The following is a 16,200-nucleotide window of genomic DNA, read 5'->3' as shown; positions in this document are numbered from 1 at the left end:
ACACCAGTCAGAATGGCTAAGTTCAAAATCTCAGGTGACAACAGATGCTGGCGAGGATGTGGAGAAAGAGGAACACTCCTCTATTGTTGGTGGGATTGCAAGCTTGTACAACCACTCTGGAAATCAGTCTGGCGGTTCCTTAGAAAATTGGACATAGTACTACCAGAAGATCCCAAAATACCTCTCCTGGGCGTATATCTAGAAGATGTTCTAACTGGTAAGAAGGACACATGCTCCACTATGTTCATAGCAGCCTTATTTATAATAGTCAGAAGCTGGAAAGAACCCAGATGCCCCTCAACAGAGGAATGGATACAGAAAATGTGGTACATTTACACAATGGAGTACTAATCAGCTATTAAAAAGAATGAATTTATGAAATTCCTAGTCAAATGGACGTACCTGGAGGGCATTATACTGAGTAAGGTAACCCAATCACAAAAGAACTCACATGATATGTACTCACTGAGAAGTGGATAATTGCCCAGAAAGTTAGAATACCCAAGATATAAGATACAATTTGCAAAACACATGAAACTCAAGAAGAAAGAAGACCAATGTGTGGACACTTTGCCTCTTCTTAGAATTGGGAACAAAACACCCATGGAAGGAGTTTCAGAGACAAAGTTTGGAGCTGAGAAGAAAGGATGGACCATCTAGAGACTGCCATACCCGGGGATCCATCCCATAATCAGCCTCCAAACGCTGACACCATTGCATACACTAGCAAGATTTTTTTTGAAAGGACCCAGATATAGCTGTCTCTTGTGAGGTTATGCTGGGACCTAGTAAACACAGAAGTGGATGCTTACAGTCAGTTATTGGATGGATCACAGGACCCCAATGGAGGAGCTAGAGAAAGTACCCAAGGAGCTAAAGGGGTCTGCAACCCTATAGGTGGAGCAACAATATGAACTAACCAGAACCCCCCCCCCCCCCTCAGAGCTCATGTCTGTAGCTGCATATGTATCCGAAGATGGCCTAGTCTGCCATCATTGGAAAGAGAATCCCATTGTTCTTGCAAACTTTATATGCCTCAGTACAGGGGAACACCAGGGCCAAGAATTGGGAGTGGGTTGGTAGTGGAACGGGGGAGGGTGAGGTTATGGGGGACTTTTGGGATAGCATTGGAAATGTAAATGAAGAAAATACCTAAAAAAAAGACTATTTTTTAATACTGAATATATTGGTGGTTCACTCTGCATTTAATGATAGCATACCATTAAAATGTATATTTTATAAATATGCTGTTAGTTCTAAAGATTTTAACAAGTAATTTTTTTCTCAACAGAGAGAACGATCATTACAGTACCACCATCTAAAATGGATGTTACAGTTGGAGAGAGCATTGTCTTACCCTGCCAAGTGTCTCATGACCCCACCATGGAAGTTCTATTTGTTTGGTACTTTAATGGAGATATCATAGATTTAAAGAAAGGAGTAGCCCATTTTGAACGAATTGGGGGAGTAAGTGTCTGAAATTGCTACGTTCTTCATAAAAGAAATACTGTTTTTACATGAATCCACATGGTTCGTAATCATTCTCTCTGTCTTTATTCACAGGCAGAATCTCTATCTGGGTATAAAGCTGCATCTGTTTTTGTTTTGCCTTATTTTATGTATTTCGCAGAAATACTGGTTTTCTGGATGCAATTAGAGTAAAAGGGATAATAAAAGGGATCAATTACGGAAAACTATAATAATCAGTATATCTTCTAATTTCAAAATTGTCTTATGTTTAATATTTACCCAGCTGTAAAGAAAATGGGACCCGCTGTGTGTGATTATGTTTTTATACATTTCCTTCTCTATGTCTTCAGGAATCTGTTGGGGATTTGATGATAAGGAATATTCAATTAGGCCATTCGGGAAAATATCTATGCACAGTACAAACAACACTAGAACACTTGTCTGCTGTAGCTGATATCATTGTGAGAGGTGAGCAGAAATGATGAAAGAGTGGTCCTGGGTTTTATTCATGATCAGAAATGCCACACATAAATGGTAGCTGTTTGAGGGATTAAATGAGGATAAGTGGATGAGAGAAAACCATAACTTATTTGTTTCATAAATTTCAAGATTCGACTTTATTAGTTTTGTGGTTATGGATAAGAAAGAAAGAAAGAAAGAAAGAAAGAAAGAAAGAAAGAAAGATAGAAAGAAAGAAAGAAAGAAAGAAAGAAAGAAAGAAAGAAAGAAAGATAGAAAGAAAGGAAGAAAGGAAGGAAGGAAGGAAGGAAGGAAGGAAGGAAGGAAGGAAGAAAGAAAGAAAGAAAGAAAGAAAGAAAGAAAGAAAGAAAGAAAGAAAGAAAGAAAGAAAGAAAGAAAGAAAGATTGTTCCAATTCCTAAAATTTAGACTGGCCTTCTATTTGTAACAAACCATTAGTGTCCATGCAGAATAAATTATGTAGGATTTTACATTTGTTCATATTAATTATGTTTACTTGAGTTACATTTGTAGAGAGACTAAAGATCATTTTTTGAAATCTCATTGTTCTATGCTATTCAATAAATGCATGTTTTATGGTCCCTTCTCTTTATGGGTGGTATTTCTAACCTAATGTGTTATCTGGATAACACATCTGCATAAAATCCATTATTAGGATTTAAGGTGTATGTGTGTGCTACAAATAACTTGTAATCAGTAATTTATTTTCCATGTATGGCAGGTAAAGTAAACCATTTTTTGTCTTCAACTGATGTGCTAAAACATTTCCAATGTACTAATAAATGATGTTTCTCCAGGTCCCCCAGGGCCCCCAGAGGATGTAAAAGTGGAGCACATCTCTAGTACCACCTCCCAGCTCAGCTGGAGACCAGGTCCTGATAATAACAGCCCCATTCAAATTTTTACTATTCAAACTCGGACACCCTTTTCTGTGGGCTGGCAAGTGGTTGCTACAGGTGAGTGATCTAGGGTATTTGTGATGATTGTCTAATAATGGTACACATAATATTTTAATTTGATAATCCTAAAAAGTTTTTGTAATTTCCAATTTCAATAATATATATGACCTCATGCCAAAACTGATGATTTCTCATATTAATAATGTAATACGCTTGAAAGATTTAAAGAAAAACACGAGTAGATAGGAAGAAATTATAAAACTCAGGGCTGATAACAGTAAAATTGAAACAACAAAATATGCAATAGAATTGATGAAGAGTTGGTTCTTCAAAACAGAACAAAATTTTTGACCAAGGCAATCAAAAGAAAGAGAAAGGGAATCCAAATTTCAAAAATTTGAAGTGTAAAAGACATTAAAACAGAAAATGAGGAAAATTTGAGAGTTATAAAGAAATAGTTTTAAAATATGTATTCTACCAAACTATAAAACCTAAAATAAATGAATTCATGTCTTGATATACAGGGCACAGGAAGTTATATGGACCTCAATTCCCTAGTTAAGTATAAGCAATAACTAAATATCTCAACAACAAAAACATCATCTAGGGCCAGATGGATGCACGGCACAAGTGCCCAAGACCTTCAAAGAATAACTAATGCCAATATCTCAAAAGTTATTCTGGGAAAGAAAAACAGAATGGACATTTTCAAATTTGTCTTTTCAAGCTCCTATTTCTCTAATGCCAAAATTACACAACAAATCCTCATTTAACAAAAAGAAAGTATAGCTCAACATGTCTTATAGATGCAAATATACTTAATAAAGTGTGTACAAACTAAAGTTAAGAAAACATCAAAAAACTTACCCACAATGATCAACTAGCTTCATTCCAGAGATGCATAGATGGTATACATATGTAAATCAAAAAACATAGTCTATCATATAAACAGTCTAAAAGAGAGAATCTACAAGATCATTTTATTAGATGTAGAAAAGGCTTTTTTTTGAAAAATATAAACACATTCCTTCATTTTAAAAGTCTTGGAGAGACTAGTGATGTGAAGGTTATCACAGTAAATTGAGGTGATTTACAGCAAGAGAATAGCCAACATTATTCTAAATGAAGAGCAACTCAAAGCGTTCCCATTAAGAGGAACACGACAAGAATGTTCAGTCTTTCCACACTTGTTCAGCATACTGACAATGAAATTGAAGGAAATGAGAAGGATACAAATAAGACAGGAAGATGTCAAAGTATGTTTATTTGCAGATGATATAATGTTATACATGAAAGTCTTTAAAGACCCCATTGTGAAATTCCTACAGCTGATAAATGCTTTCAACAGAGTAGCAGGATACAAAATTAACACCCAAAGCTGGTAAGTTTCCTATATTGAAATGACAAGCAGACCTATAAATAAAACACAGAAACATTGCCTCAAAAATTAAAGTATCTCATAACTTACTTTATCAGTTATCTCTAACTGAGCAAGTAAAACACTTACATACTAAAAACTTCAAACATGTGGAAGAAAGAAATTGAAAATGTCATTGGAGGTTAGAAAGATCTCACAGACCCATTGATTGGCAGAATTAACAGCAGGAAAAATGACCAGACTGCCTAAAGCGATCTACAGTTTCAATTCAAATACCATCAAAATTTCCACATAATCATTCAGAGAAATCAACTTCAGACATTGAAAAAAAATTGAGATTCTTATGAAAATAAACCAAAGAATCAATAATTCTGGACTCTTGACTAGTGGCTATTTATTATCCTAAGTGCTGTGTTCTGATTTCTGTGGGAATTTTTGTTTGTTTTTGCTTGTTTACTTGCTTTAGTCCCTGAAATTCTCAATGGACAGACATACAATGCAACAGTCGTTGGTTTGAGTCCTTGGGTGGAATACGAATTTCGTGTTGTTGCTGGGAACAACATTGGGATTGGAGAGCCAAGCAAACCATCGGAGCTGCTGAGAACTAAAGCATCAGGTAAGATATAGATGTTTTTGCTACAGACATGGAAGATCCTTTCTCTTCTGGTTCTTTGAGAAAAGCTTCTGTGGGTCCTTTAGAAATTTTAGAACAAAATTAGTGTTGATGAGTTAGTGCTTCTAGTTTTCCCCTTTGTGTTGGATAAAAGCCAGGTGTATGCCCTCCACCTCATTCCCACAATCAGGGCTTGAATTTGAGTTAAAATAGTGTTAAGAAGATTTGTCTAAATAGTTTTTGAGAGGCAACCTTTAATAAATTTCTTAATTCAAACTCCAATAGGGATTCTATAGTTGGAAGATGTGTTAGGGCTTGTTCATTAATGTGGTAGTAAAGAATTAATACAGCATTTATTTGGCTCAGCCAGCATTCATTTTCATCTATTTTTTTCAACTCTGATCTAGATACAACTTCACAGAGAAATTCTATAAATTCTCCTTCGTGCAAATGAGGTAATATCTAATCTCACTGAACAAAAATGCTAATTGAGCATCAGCTGGTTCATTGAACAGCAAAGCCCAAGTGCAACTTTGCTCCAAATCATGTCTTCTTAAGTTCTTTATCACAGACCTTCTTTGTCTTGCCTCAGCTTTCCCATCCACTGTAGTATCCCTAGTGTTTTGTCATGCAAAGCTCACACACTTCCCATTCTTAATAAGCCATACAATGTAAATTCTCTTTGTTCTTGTTGCCTCAGTTAAACAAGCATGAGTTATATGTTAGTTTCCATAAAGTGTGCATAATTTTCAAAATTATGACATACCAACCATTATTGTTGTTCTGAACTTTAAAATTTTCATAGACATTCTCTACAGGACTGTATCACACTAAAGTACCTACCCACCCTTTCTTTCTTTCTTTTTTTTTTTTTTTTTTTTTTTTTGGTTTTTCGAGACAGGGTTTCTCTGTGTAGCCCTGGCTGTCCTGGCACTCACTTTGTAGACCAGGCTGGCCTCGAACTCAGAAATCCGCCTGCCTCTGCCTCCCAAGTGCTGGGATTAAAGGCGTGCGCCACCACGCCCGGCTTCACCTTCTTTCTAATCATCAAAGACTGACTTTTCCTCAAGATGGTTTTAGTGTTAAAAATAGTTAATTTTGGGGAACCAAGAAGTTAAAGCAGTTTGCAATCCCATAGGAGGAGCAATAATGTGTACTAACCAGGAACCCCAGAGCTCCCAGGTACTAAACCACCAACCAAGGAGTATGTGGAGGGACCCATAGTTAGAGCTACACATGTATCGGAGGATGGCCTATTTGGTCATTGTATTAATTAGGGTTTTACTGCTGTGAACAGACACTATGACCAAGGCAAGTCTTATAAAAAACAACATTTACTTGGGGCTGGCTTACAGGTTCAGAGTTTCAGTCCATTATCATCAAGGTGGGAGCATAGCAGTATCCAGGCAGGCATTGCACAGGCAGAGCTGAGAGTCCTATATCTTCATCCAAAGGCTGCTAGTGGAAGACTGACTTCCAGACAACTGGGGTGAGAGTCTTAAGCCCACACCCACAGTTACACACCTATTCCAACCCGGTCACACCTATTCCATCAAGGCCACACCTCCAGATGGTGCCACTCCCTGGTCCAAGAATATACAAACCATCATATTCCACTCCCTGTCCCTCATAGACTTGTTCAAAAACATGAGTCTATGGGGGCCATACTTAAACATAGCATAATGCAAATGAATTTAGTCCAACTTTCAAAGTCCTCATAGTTTATAGCAGTCTCAACAATGTTAAAAGTCCAAAGTTCAAGGTCTCTTCTGACATTCATCTAACTAATTAACTGTAATCCCCAAAACAAGGCAGGAAACCAGCTGGGCAAACTCCAAACTCTGCATCGCCATGGCTGATATCAAAGCAGTCTTCAGATCTCCACTCCTTTTTCATCTTTGTTGACTGCAACAAACTGCTTTCTCCTGGGCTAGTTCCACTCCCTGTTAGCAGCTTTCCCATGTATCCCATGGCTCTGGCATCTTTAACATCTTTGAGTCTCCAAGGCAATTTCAATGTTACAGCTTCTTGTTTCCACTGGGATTCCACTTGATATTTTGGACTCCTCCTACGGGCTGGCATCACTTCTCCAGCTCCGACCCCTGTAGCACTCTAAGCTCAGGATGATTCACTCCACTAGGGCTGCTGTTATTGGTAATCATCCCATGGTACTGACATCTCCAATACACTGGGGTGTTCCACTCCAACTAGGCTTCACCAATAACCTCTCATAGGCTCTCTTCATGGTGCCAAGCCTCAAATCCTTTGCATGACCCCTTCAGACCTGCGCCATCAACTACAACTGAGGCTATACCTTCTCCAGTGGCCTTCCATGATCTCTCACAGTGCCAAGCCTCAGCTGTTCTTCATGACACCTTCATGTCTTCAAAACCAGTAACACCTGGGTGATTCTTACGCATTACCAAGTTCAGCTGCAGCACAAGGTACAACCTTGGGTATCTCTGGAACACATCTTCTTCATGCTCCCAGAAAACACTTCCCAGATTTCAACTCAGTGATGTTGGTCTCTTCTTAATCCTTGCTAATGTCTTAGCTCCAGCTAACCAGCATCAATTGTCCCAGTAGTTCCTTCCATTCTTAACTCTAGAGCCAGAGCCACATGGCTGAAGCTGCCAAGTTCTGCTGCTTACAAGAACTAGAACATGATCCCCTTGTACTATTACATTATCACTGGCTTTATGTTTTCTAAATCCTTCACTGCCTAAGCTTGGCTATCCTGGTTCTTGCTCTGTAGATTGACCTTGAATGCAGAGATCAGCATGCCTGTCTCATGGGATTAAAGATGTGTACCACCATGCCTGGATCTAAATTCAGCTGGGTAGGAACTTGCCCCAAGGTCCCACTCCCTTAATCTGTTATTTTCTAGAACACAAGATTTTGCTCCATTTCAATTCCTGGTATGCCTTTAATATTCGAACCAAATATTTTATATTTTGCCTTTCTAAGCTTGCTATGCTTGTTCAAACTTCTCTTTGTGAGACTTAACCAGAGAACAAAGTCTGCTGGGCTTTTTTGAAAATTCCTTTGTCAATGCAATTAATGCAATTAATCCAAGTCTCTTCCCCTTAGCCTCAGGCAGACTTTTCAGACAAGGGCAAAAAGTAGCCATATTTTTCACCAAAGTACCACAAAAACAGTCTTTATGCCACATACTGAAATTCTCCTTTGAAATCTCTTGGGTCTGGTCAACACAGTTCAAATTACTCCCAGCAACAAAGTCTTCCATATTCCTACTAGGATGACCTATTAAGCCCCATTTAATGCATTCCACTGAGTTCCAAATCCAAAGTCCAAAAATCCACATTCTTTCACACAAAAGCATGGTCAAGCCTATCACAGCAATACTCCACTCCTGGTACCAACTTCTGTATTAGTTAGGGTTTTACTGCTGTGAACAGACACCATGACCAAGGCAAGTATTATTAAAAAAACCTAAACAAACAAACAAACAAACAACAACAACAACAACAAAAAACCATTTAACTGAGGCTGGCTTACAGGTTCAGAGGTTCAGTTCATTATCATCAAGGTAGGAGCATAGCAGTATCCAGGCAGGCATTTCACAGGCAGAGCTAAGAGTTCTACATCTTCATCCTAAGACTGCTAGTGGAAAACTGACTTCCAGACAACTGGGGTGAGAGTCTTAAGCCCACACTCACAGTGACACACCTATTCCAACCAGGTCACACCAATTCTATCAAGGCTATACCTCTAGATGGTGCCACTCCCTGGTCCAAGAATATACAAACCATCACAGTCATCAATGGAAGGAGAGGTCTTTTGTCCTGTGAAGGCTCTATGCCCCAGTATAGGGGAATGCCAGGGTCAGGAAGCAGGAGTGGGTGGGTTGGTGAGCAGGGGGTGGAGGAAGGTGATAGGGGGCTTTCAGAGGGGAAACAATGAAAGGAGATACTATTTGAAATGTAAATAAAGAAAATATCTAATATTTTTTTAAAGAATATAAAAAATAGTTAATTTTCAAAGTGAATTAAGAAAGAACAGAGTGAAGATGTGCATGGCTCAAACCTTCAGAGTTCTTCACTTCCTTCTTCTCCCTTGGACCTGACTTGAGTTCATAGGATACATATTGAGCAGCTCATGATCACTTGTATTTCTAGATCTAGTGCTCTCTTTTGGTTTCCACTGGCTCTTGGAAAGACATAGTGCACATTTACACAGACATAGAAATACATATTTTTTTAAAAAAATGATTGTTTAAAAGGGAGTATTTTCTGCTTTTCATTATATGAGAAACTAGGAAAAAATCATGCACGTTTAAGTAAAAATAAGTATTGCTTGCATAACCGAACTTTGGAAACATCTCAAGTATACACGACACTGTGTTGTGTACTACAGCAGCTCTGAAGACATTGCCTGGTCATGCTGCTTTGACAAAATGAACGTCAATACTTGGCAGTATGATTTATGTTCAGCTGATCTTTATGAGGATCATAAGCAAACAAAATGAAGGGTAAATTGAACCTTAAAATGTCTGTTGGGAAAATGCTATCTTAAGAAAGAACATTAAATCATCATAGCACTATTGCTAGAGCTAACCACAAAAGAATGGCGTGACCAGCATGGGTGTCTTTAAATTATCCCAACGGTTTGCAAGAAAAATGACATGATTATTCACTGCCCTTCCCCACCCATCCTCACACACATTTTCAAGGTTGAGTGAAATCCCCAACCATACCTAGAAATATTCCAAATTTCTGAATCCTAGACAAAAACGGTAACCATGAAAATAACTTAGGAAGATTCAATGCTTGAAAGCCATATGCAGAATCTGTACACAGCACAGATGTAGGTTGTTTTTGCTATTGTGTTAATAGAATATTTTTGAGACTTCTAAGTATATGACAAAATCTGTATTCTGAGTATGGACTCCTTTTGAGAGATATCCCAGAACTTGTTATATCGACCATTTACCTTGAGGCAGGTTTACCACTAATCCTCATAGAGTTGAATAGCATATTATTCACACCAGTGTTTTCAGTGTCTTAGGCTTAGAACCAAAAAGTAAGTTGAAATCATAGCTCCTCAGTCATGTTCTTTACAGGAGAACACTATAATTTCAAGGGTGAAAAGTTGAAAACTACCCTTATTCACCCCAGAGTAATGTGAGTACAAAAATTCCATTTTAAATGTTAAAATATCCCAATGGTTAAAAAAAGGAAAAAACACCCAGCTTGTTTATTGACAAAAAATAATGAATTAATGTACTGCCTGAGTAACTTGTTTACAGCACAACTGTATAATTAGGCCCTAAATCAGCAGTGTCACCGTTACCATCTGAATGCAACATCATTTTGCCAATTAGTAGATGATGCATAATAATGTCAAACACATGATGTTACTTGATTTTTAATTAATTTTGGAGCCAAGGTGCCCATGTATCAAACAAAACTGTGTCCTCTCTTTTAGAAATTTGGATATGTGTAAACATCATTTATGTTCATTAAAAATGCAACACTCTCTCAGTTTGCCAGGATGAGCGCTTTGAAAGGTGAAACCCTCCCAAACAGCCCTCTTCTTGATGAAGACATTCCTTTCATCCTAACTATCCACATTTCTCTTGGTTTTCTGCAGTCCCCAATGTGGCACCAGGAAATATCAATGGAGGCGGTGGAAGCAGATCGGAACTTGTCATTACGTGGGAGGTAACTTTCTGTCCAAATACGTTATTTTTACAGAGAAAAACTTAGCTGGCCAGGAAGAATATTGGAAAAACAGGAAGACCAACGTTTTATTTGATCACTACAGAGGGCATATAAAAATTCAGGGTATCAAAGCACATCACCCTGAGAATGAATTATTTAGGAGTGGTATTATGCAGTTCTTATTTCCAGTAAAGCAAGAGAATGTGACAAACTCAGCACAAATTGTCACATATATAAAAAACAATGTCAGTATCTACTTAGCAGTGGCCGGCAGTATTGTCATTAAGACTACGTGGGTTGAGTACTCTTTTATTGATTAGCTATGGAATTTTCTCATTGTGGGTATGGTAGACTTAGAAGAGCTTAGACTAAAATGGATTATTGTTCTAACAGTGCTCTTTATGGCATCAGCTGTTCTTTCCCAGCATGTAAATGAAATCTTAGGAGCATCAAATAGCTTTGCTGCTCACCATGTTTCAGATTAACATATAGATTCATTTTTTTAGACTACAAATTTTATTATCATTTGGAATCATAAACTTGAAAGTAGTCATGTTCAATCTTTTGACATTGCAACTCTTTCCAAGTTGGCATTGCAAAACCCGACTATATATAATGTCTCCTAACATTTTAAATAAATTTTCTATTTTGTGTTGAGCATCCGTCGTGCATTCATGCATGTACTCATAGAGCTGCATGCAGCCTGCAGGGTAAGGGTGAAGCTTGACTGCCTCAGTTAGCCAGGACTTCCATAGCATGTAGGGGAAGGGAGTCATCTCCTTCCCTGTCCTCCATTCTTCATTTAGATTTCTCCTTCCTCTTTCACTCTGTTGCCTCTTGACTCCCTGACTTCCAGTGATTTGGATGAAAAGAACATAGCTTTAAAAATGTGGATTTCTGACACATTTCTAATTTTGCTTTAGCCTTTATCACACACACACACACACACACATCCCAAAACCCCAATGAACCAGGCAAACACAACACAACCAGACAAATAAACAATGATGCAGGTACTTGATAAAGCAGTGAGATGTGTCTGGTTTTTTTCATTTCTTGTAGTTTTGTTGTTTTGTTGTTGTTGTTTTGTTTTGATTTTTAAAAGGTTTTTGGAATATGTTTCTCAGGTAACATCCTACTATATTATTTCAGTGGCAATACAGAGGTACTTACAAGCAGCTATTCAAGAGAATCCCAAGTTTCTGCATTCTGGTTGTCTGTGGCTAGACTCCCTTTCTTTCCTTTAGGCAGGAGTCCCTGTCAGTGGGGCTGAGGGATACTCTCCCATTGCAAGTGGAATATTTGATCTCAAACAAGAACCTTTCCTGTTCTTTGGTAGAAGGTCAGTCACTGCATATCTGCATAGCTTCTCTCTTCTCTGCCATCAAAATCTGTAGCTCTCATTTCAGTTTAGAACTTTGTCAGACCTTTGTCTCCTGAGAGAACTGGCATTCTCTAAATTCTAGAAAACACAGAGATGTAACTCTTACTGTTCCCTACCACACAATAATGCAGTAAGTATAATTATCCTCTTTTGTTGCCTTTGGTGGAGAGACAGGAGTACAACACTGGGTTTTTATATCTTTGCCTTAACATGGGATGACCACAGGAATTATGGGTAAATATTTACAGTGATGTATTGAAATACTGGTCTTATCTGTAAATAAAGAACAATTTATCATCAGTAAATGTTTTACAATGACTAGACTTTTACAAAGACTGTGCTCAGTGGGTAATAACTAAGATAATGAGTATAGGCAGGTGTGAGGAAGCAAAGGGAAGACCAGATTGCTACCCAACAGCCAATAATGCATAAGGCAGGTTTACACAAGAATTATCTGATACAAAATGTCACTGATGACATTGTTGAGAAATTCTGCACCAGATAAAAAGAGGGAAGAGAATGAGTAAGGGATTGTGAGACAATATTAGTCATTAATCCTGCTTATATTAGGGAAAAGAGGAGGGTAGATATTATTTACTCAAGATTATAAGTGTCAGTGGAACACTTACTACAGTTGCCTTGAAAATGATCTTTTCCCTACATCTTTTGCTCCCAGTGGATATTAGGGAGGACAATGCTTAGCTGGTGGGGTTCCCTCCACAACTACTCTTTGGCAGGAGCTGCGGACTGAGAGCATAGGAAGTTTCAGGCCTACTAGGGAGGGACATATCATCTGTGGAGAACTGCAGGGTCTTGTGGGCCACTCAGAGAGACTCATATCATTTAGTCCTCCCAATAAGATTGAAGGTAGATTGGGGGGTAGGGGAGTCAGGGGGAGGGTATGGGGGACTTTTGGGGCAGCATTGGAAATGTAAATGAAGAAAATACCTAATTAAAATAAAAAAAAAAGATTGAAGGTAGAGAAAAGCGCTGTCACCTAAAGAAACTGAAAAGTAAACTGGTTCACAAGGGACCTGGAGAATTTCAACACAGCATCCTTAATTCATACCCTTCTATGTTGCTCTAACTTATGGAAACAAGTTTTCCTGTAGCTACTTTAAGCAGTAGATCAAACATATTATACCTGGTGATTTGAATTTGAAGTTTCAAGGAAATTTAACTAGAAAATTCCTTTTGATTTTTCGTCAATGAGACATTTAGATTTCTATATTCATTTGAGGCTGTATAAAAATATTCCTTACAACAGAGGGGAGTTTTGCTGATTTCCTGCTTGGTTTCCTTCTCCTCAGAGATCAGAAATTTTTGGTTCTTAGGAAAACTTTTTATGTACGCTATTTGTTAGGGTGGATTGTGTTCTATTTTGCATTTTTTGAAATTTAAAATTGTTATATTGCTAAATTTAATATCAGAAGTCAAATACAAACTGAATGCTAATGTTTGTTCTCATTTTATGGTCCCTAATAAGTAAAGTGTGAGGTGGTGTGTCATATCCAATGTGGTTATAACCAAGAGAAAACGCCCATGAGTTAAATGCCCAAGACATAGGTTGGCACATATCTTACACAAAGTGAAAAATTTGAAGACTGCAAATAATTTAGTCTCTTTTATAAATTTCACTCTGTTATTATACTCCTCAAATATTCACATATCATACAAATGATGAGGTGTGATTGTTTCCTGAATCTTTATTTTATTTAATTTGAGAATTTCATATGTAAGTACTCTATTTATATTGTTTCCATTGCTCCCTTACTGCTCTCCAACTTCCTGTGTCACCCTGCTGTCCTTCAAATTCATAATACCTTCTTTTTAAAATTATTATTGGAGAGAGAGACAGAGAGAGATAAAGTGAGACAGAAGAAGAGACCAAAGGAGACAGAGAGACAGAGAAGAGAGAAAGAAAGAGAAAGGGAGATAAAGAGTGATAGAGGCATAGAGAAACAGAGAGATAGAAGGAGAGACAGAGAATCAGAGAAACAGAAAGACATAAAGAAAGATACCTAGAGACAGAGAGACAGAAGGACACACACACACACACACACATACACACACACAGAGAGAGGGAGAGAGACAGAGAGAGAGAGAGAGAGAGAGAGAGAGAGAGAGAGAGAGAGAGAGAGTTTTAGTGTAGCTCATGTATATGTATTTAGGGCTGATCACCTGGGCTTAGATGACTTGTGAAGGGGCTCTCTCATGAAGAAGACTGACCTTCACTCTCTTAGCCATTCATTCCCTGTACCTTTGTGAGATTTCTTCCAACCCTGTTTACACCTTAATTGGTGTTATTGTGCAAGTCTTGGTGATGTATTTTGTTAGAGATTTTACTGGGACAGTTTTCCTGTCATAGAGAGAAGACTCTATTGCACAACAGATATTCTATTCCTCTGGCTCTTAAAATCTTTCTGTTCCATCTTCCACCATGTTTCCATAGCCTTAGAGATAGAAGCTGTATTGTAGTTCTATCAGTTGTGGCTGGGTACCCCATGTTGTCTCTTTATTTTGACCAGTTGTAGATTTCTGAAATGCTCTCTGTCTGCTTTGTAAAGAAGCTTATTTGGTGAGAGGTGAAACCTATTCTTATCTCTGGTTATACGGATTGGTTTTTAAAATGCAGTTAGAAATTGTACTTTTGTAGGAAAGTGATAGTATTAGATTCTCCTTTAGAGCTTGTGGTCTTCCTAACCAAGGGGATGCCACTAAGTTTACAGTCTAATTGAACGGCTCTTGGTGATCCCCAAGTTATAAGTACAACTATTTCATCCATGGAGACATCTTATCATGTGGCCCATTCATTTGTTGTTGTTCAAAGACTTTACAATTGTGTAGGACTATTGATTGTTTATCTCCCTTAACAGCTTACACTATAACTTCTCATACTATGAAGACAAGTTCTGAGGGGATGAGAGTTCTAGATCAGTTTGTATTGATTCTTTCTAGCCCCTTGTCTGAAGTGTATGGTGTCATGTCACACAAACTCTTACTTTTAAAAACAACCTGTAAGTAAGATGTGACTAGTCCTCTCTGCTTGGCCTTGCTTCATACTAAAGTGCAATCGAGCATTATTAGTCCTTAAGAATTTTAAATAATTTTACACTCATTTGAATTTCTGAAACTTATAGAATTTTCTCAGCTGGAAAAACAAAACTCTTTTCTGCTTTCTTAAAGTACTAGGTAGTTTCTGTTTTGTTTTGTTTTGTTTTGTTTTTGTTTGTTTGTTTGTTTGTTTTTTAATCAGGTGGCTCTCAGTCCATAAATGGAAGAACCTAAATAAGTCACTTTTGCTTCATGTTAAGCTGATCTTACCAGTCTCAATCCTTTTTTGGATAGACAACATGTTAAAGAGGGAATCTTCTTTACTAAGGAACAAGTGTTCTCTGCATATGGAACTGAACATGAGCTGATGTTGCATCTGAGAATGAAGAAACTTCAAAATAATCAAATATATATTGCTGAATTCTTATAAACCTTCTCCAAATCATTCGCAAATAATTTTATAATTCTTCCCCCACCCCCTTCCCCAGGAGAAAAGGTCTTACTCTTTCCCAGTTTCATTAGCTGTGTTTTTTTTTTTCTGATCTTTTTGTTCACTATATTTATTAGACTGTTTCATGTGGGAGAAAATAGAGATAAGTTTGGATCATCTCAGTGAATGGGGATTTACTTTAAAGCTACAGAGAAGGTAATAAGGAAATGAAGGCATGTTTGCAACTGAGCAGCCAGTCAATATGAATGTGGCACATCGTCCGTCTCTGGGGGCCATAGGAGTTCTAGGCAGTTGTTCCTAAAATCTAGGCCCAGTGCTCCTAGGTTCTTATGTGTGGATGCAAAGCTATCCATTTCCTTTGCTTACAGTTTCTGTATGACTGCTAGCAAAGCCGTATCTCCTCTCTACCTACTTTAGAGCTTTCAGAGATATTTATTACATCCTTTATTTTCTGCATGTGGCATATGTGTGCTTTTGTGTATGAAAATGTCCATATTGAAATCAGAAACAAATTGTGAGTGTCCTCACTTACCAACCATGTGAATCCAGAGATGGAATGAGTGACACGCACCTTTACTTGCTGAATAAAGTCTGTTGCCTGACAACTTAAATAACAAAACAAACACATAGACTCTACTTGTTCAATGTCCTTTTTTTTTTCCTCATATTTTCTGCTTATTGCCTATGCTGGATTTTGCTTTGGTACCCTCCAGACTGCAAGCTTCATAATGAAATTCTATAAGAAGAGTCAATTGGGTCTATTAATTGCTATAGAGCATTAAAGAGGC

General features: G+C 37.7%; 1 protein-coding gene across 3 annotated transcripts in view; it reads left to right on the top strand.

Moving 5' to 3' along the window:
• The window catches only part of LOC110295968 (contactin-6), a 370,702-nt gene that overhangs the window by 337,088 nt on the left and 17,414 nt on the right, over positions 1 to 16,200 (top strand). For all 3 annotated transcript variants that reach the window (XM_021164390.3, XM_021164391.3, XM_085840204.1), the window contains exons 13-17: positions 1,292 to 1,467; positions 1,821 to 1,938; positions 2,747 to 2,905; positions 4,693 to 4,842; positions 10,453 to 10,523. In XM_021164390.3, coding sequence (XP_021020049.1) covers positions 1,292 to 1,467; positions 1,821 to 1,938; positions 2,747 to 2,905; positions 4,693 to 4,842; positions 10,453 to 10,523 — 674 coding nt within the window. The remainder of the gene's footprint in view (positions 1 to 1,291; positions 1,468 to 1,820; positions 1,939 to 2,746; positions 2,906 to 4,692; positions 4,843 to 10,452; positions 10,524 to 16,200) is intronic.

This window comes from Mus caroli, unplaced genomic scaffold (assembly GCF_978045245.1).
Source record: "Mus caroli unplaced genomic scaffold, Mus_caroli_1 scaffold_7, whole genome shotgun sequence".
Lineage (NCBI taxonomy): Eukaryota > Metazoa > Chordata > Mammalia > Rodentia > Muridae > Mus > Mus caroli.
Note: the sequence above shows the minus strand (reverse complement) of the source record. Positions and strands in the feature narration are given on the sequence as shown.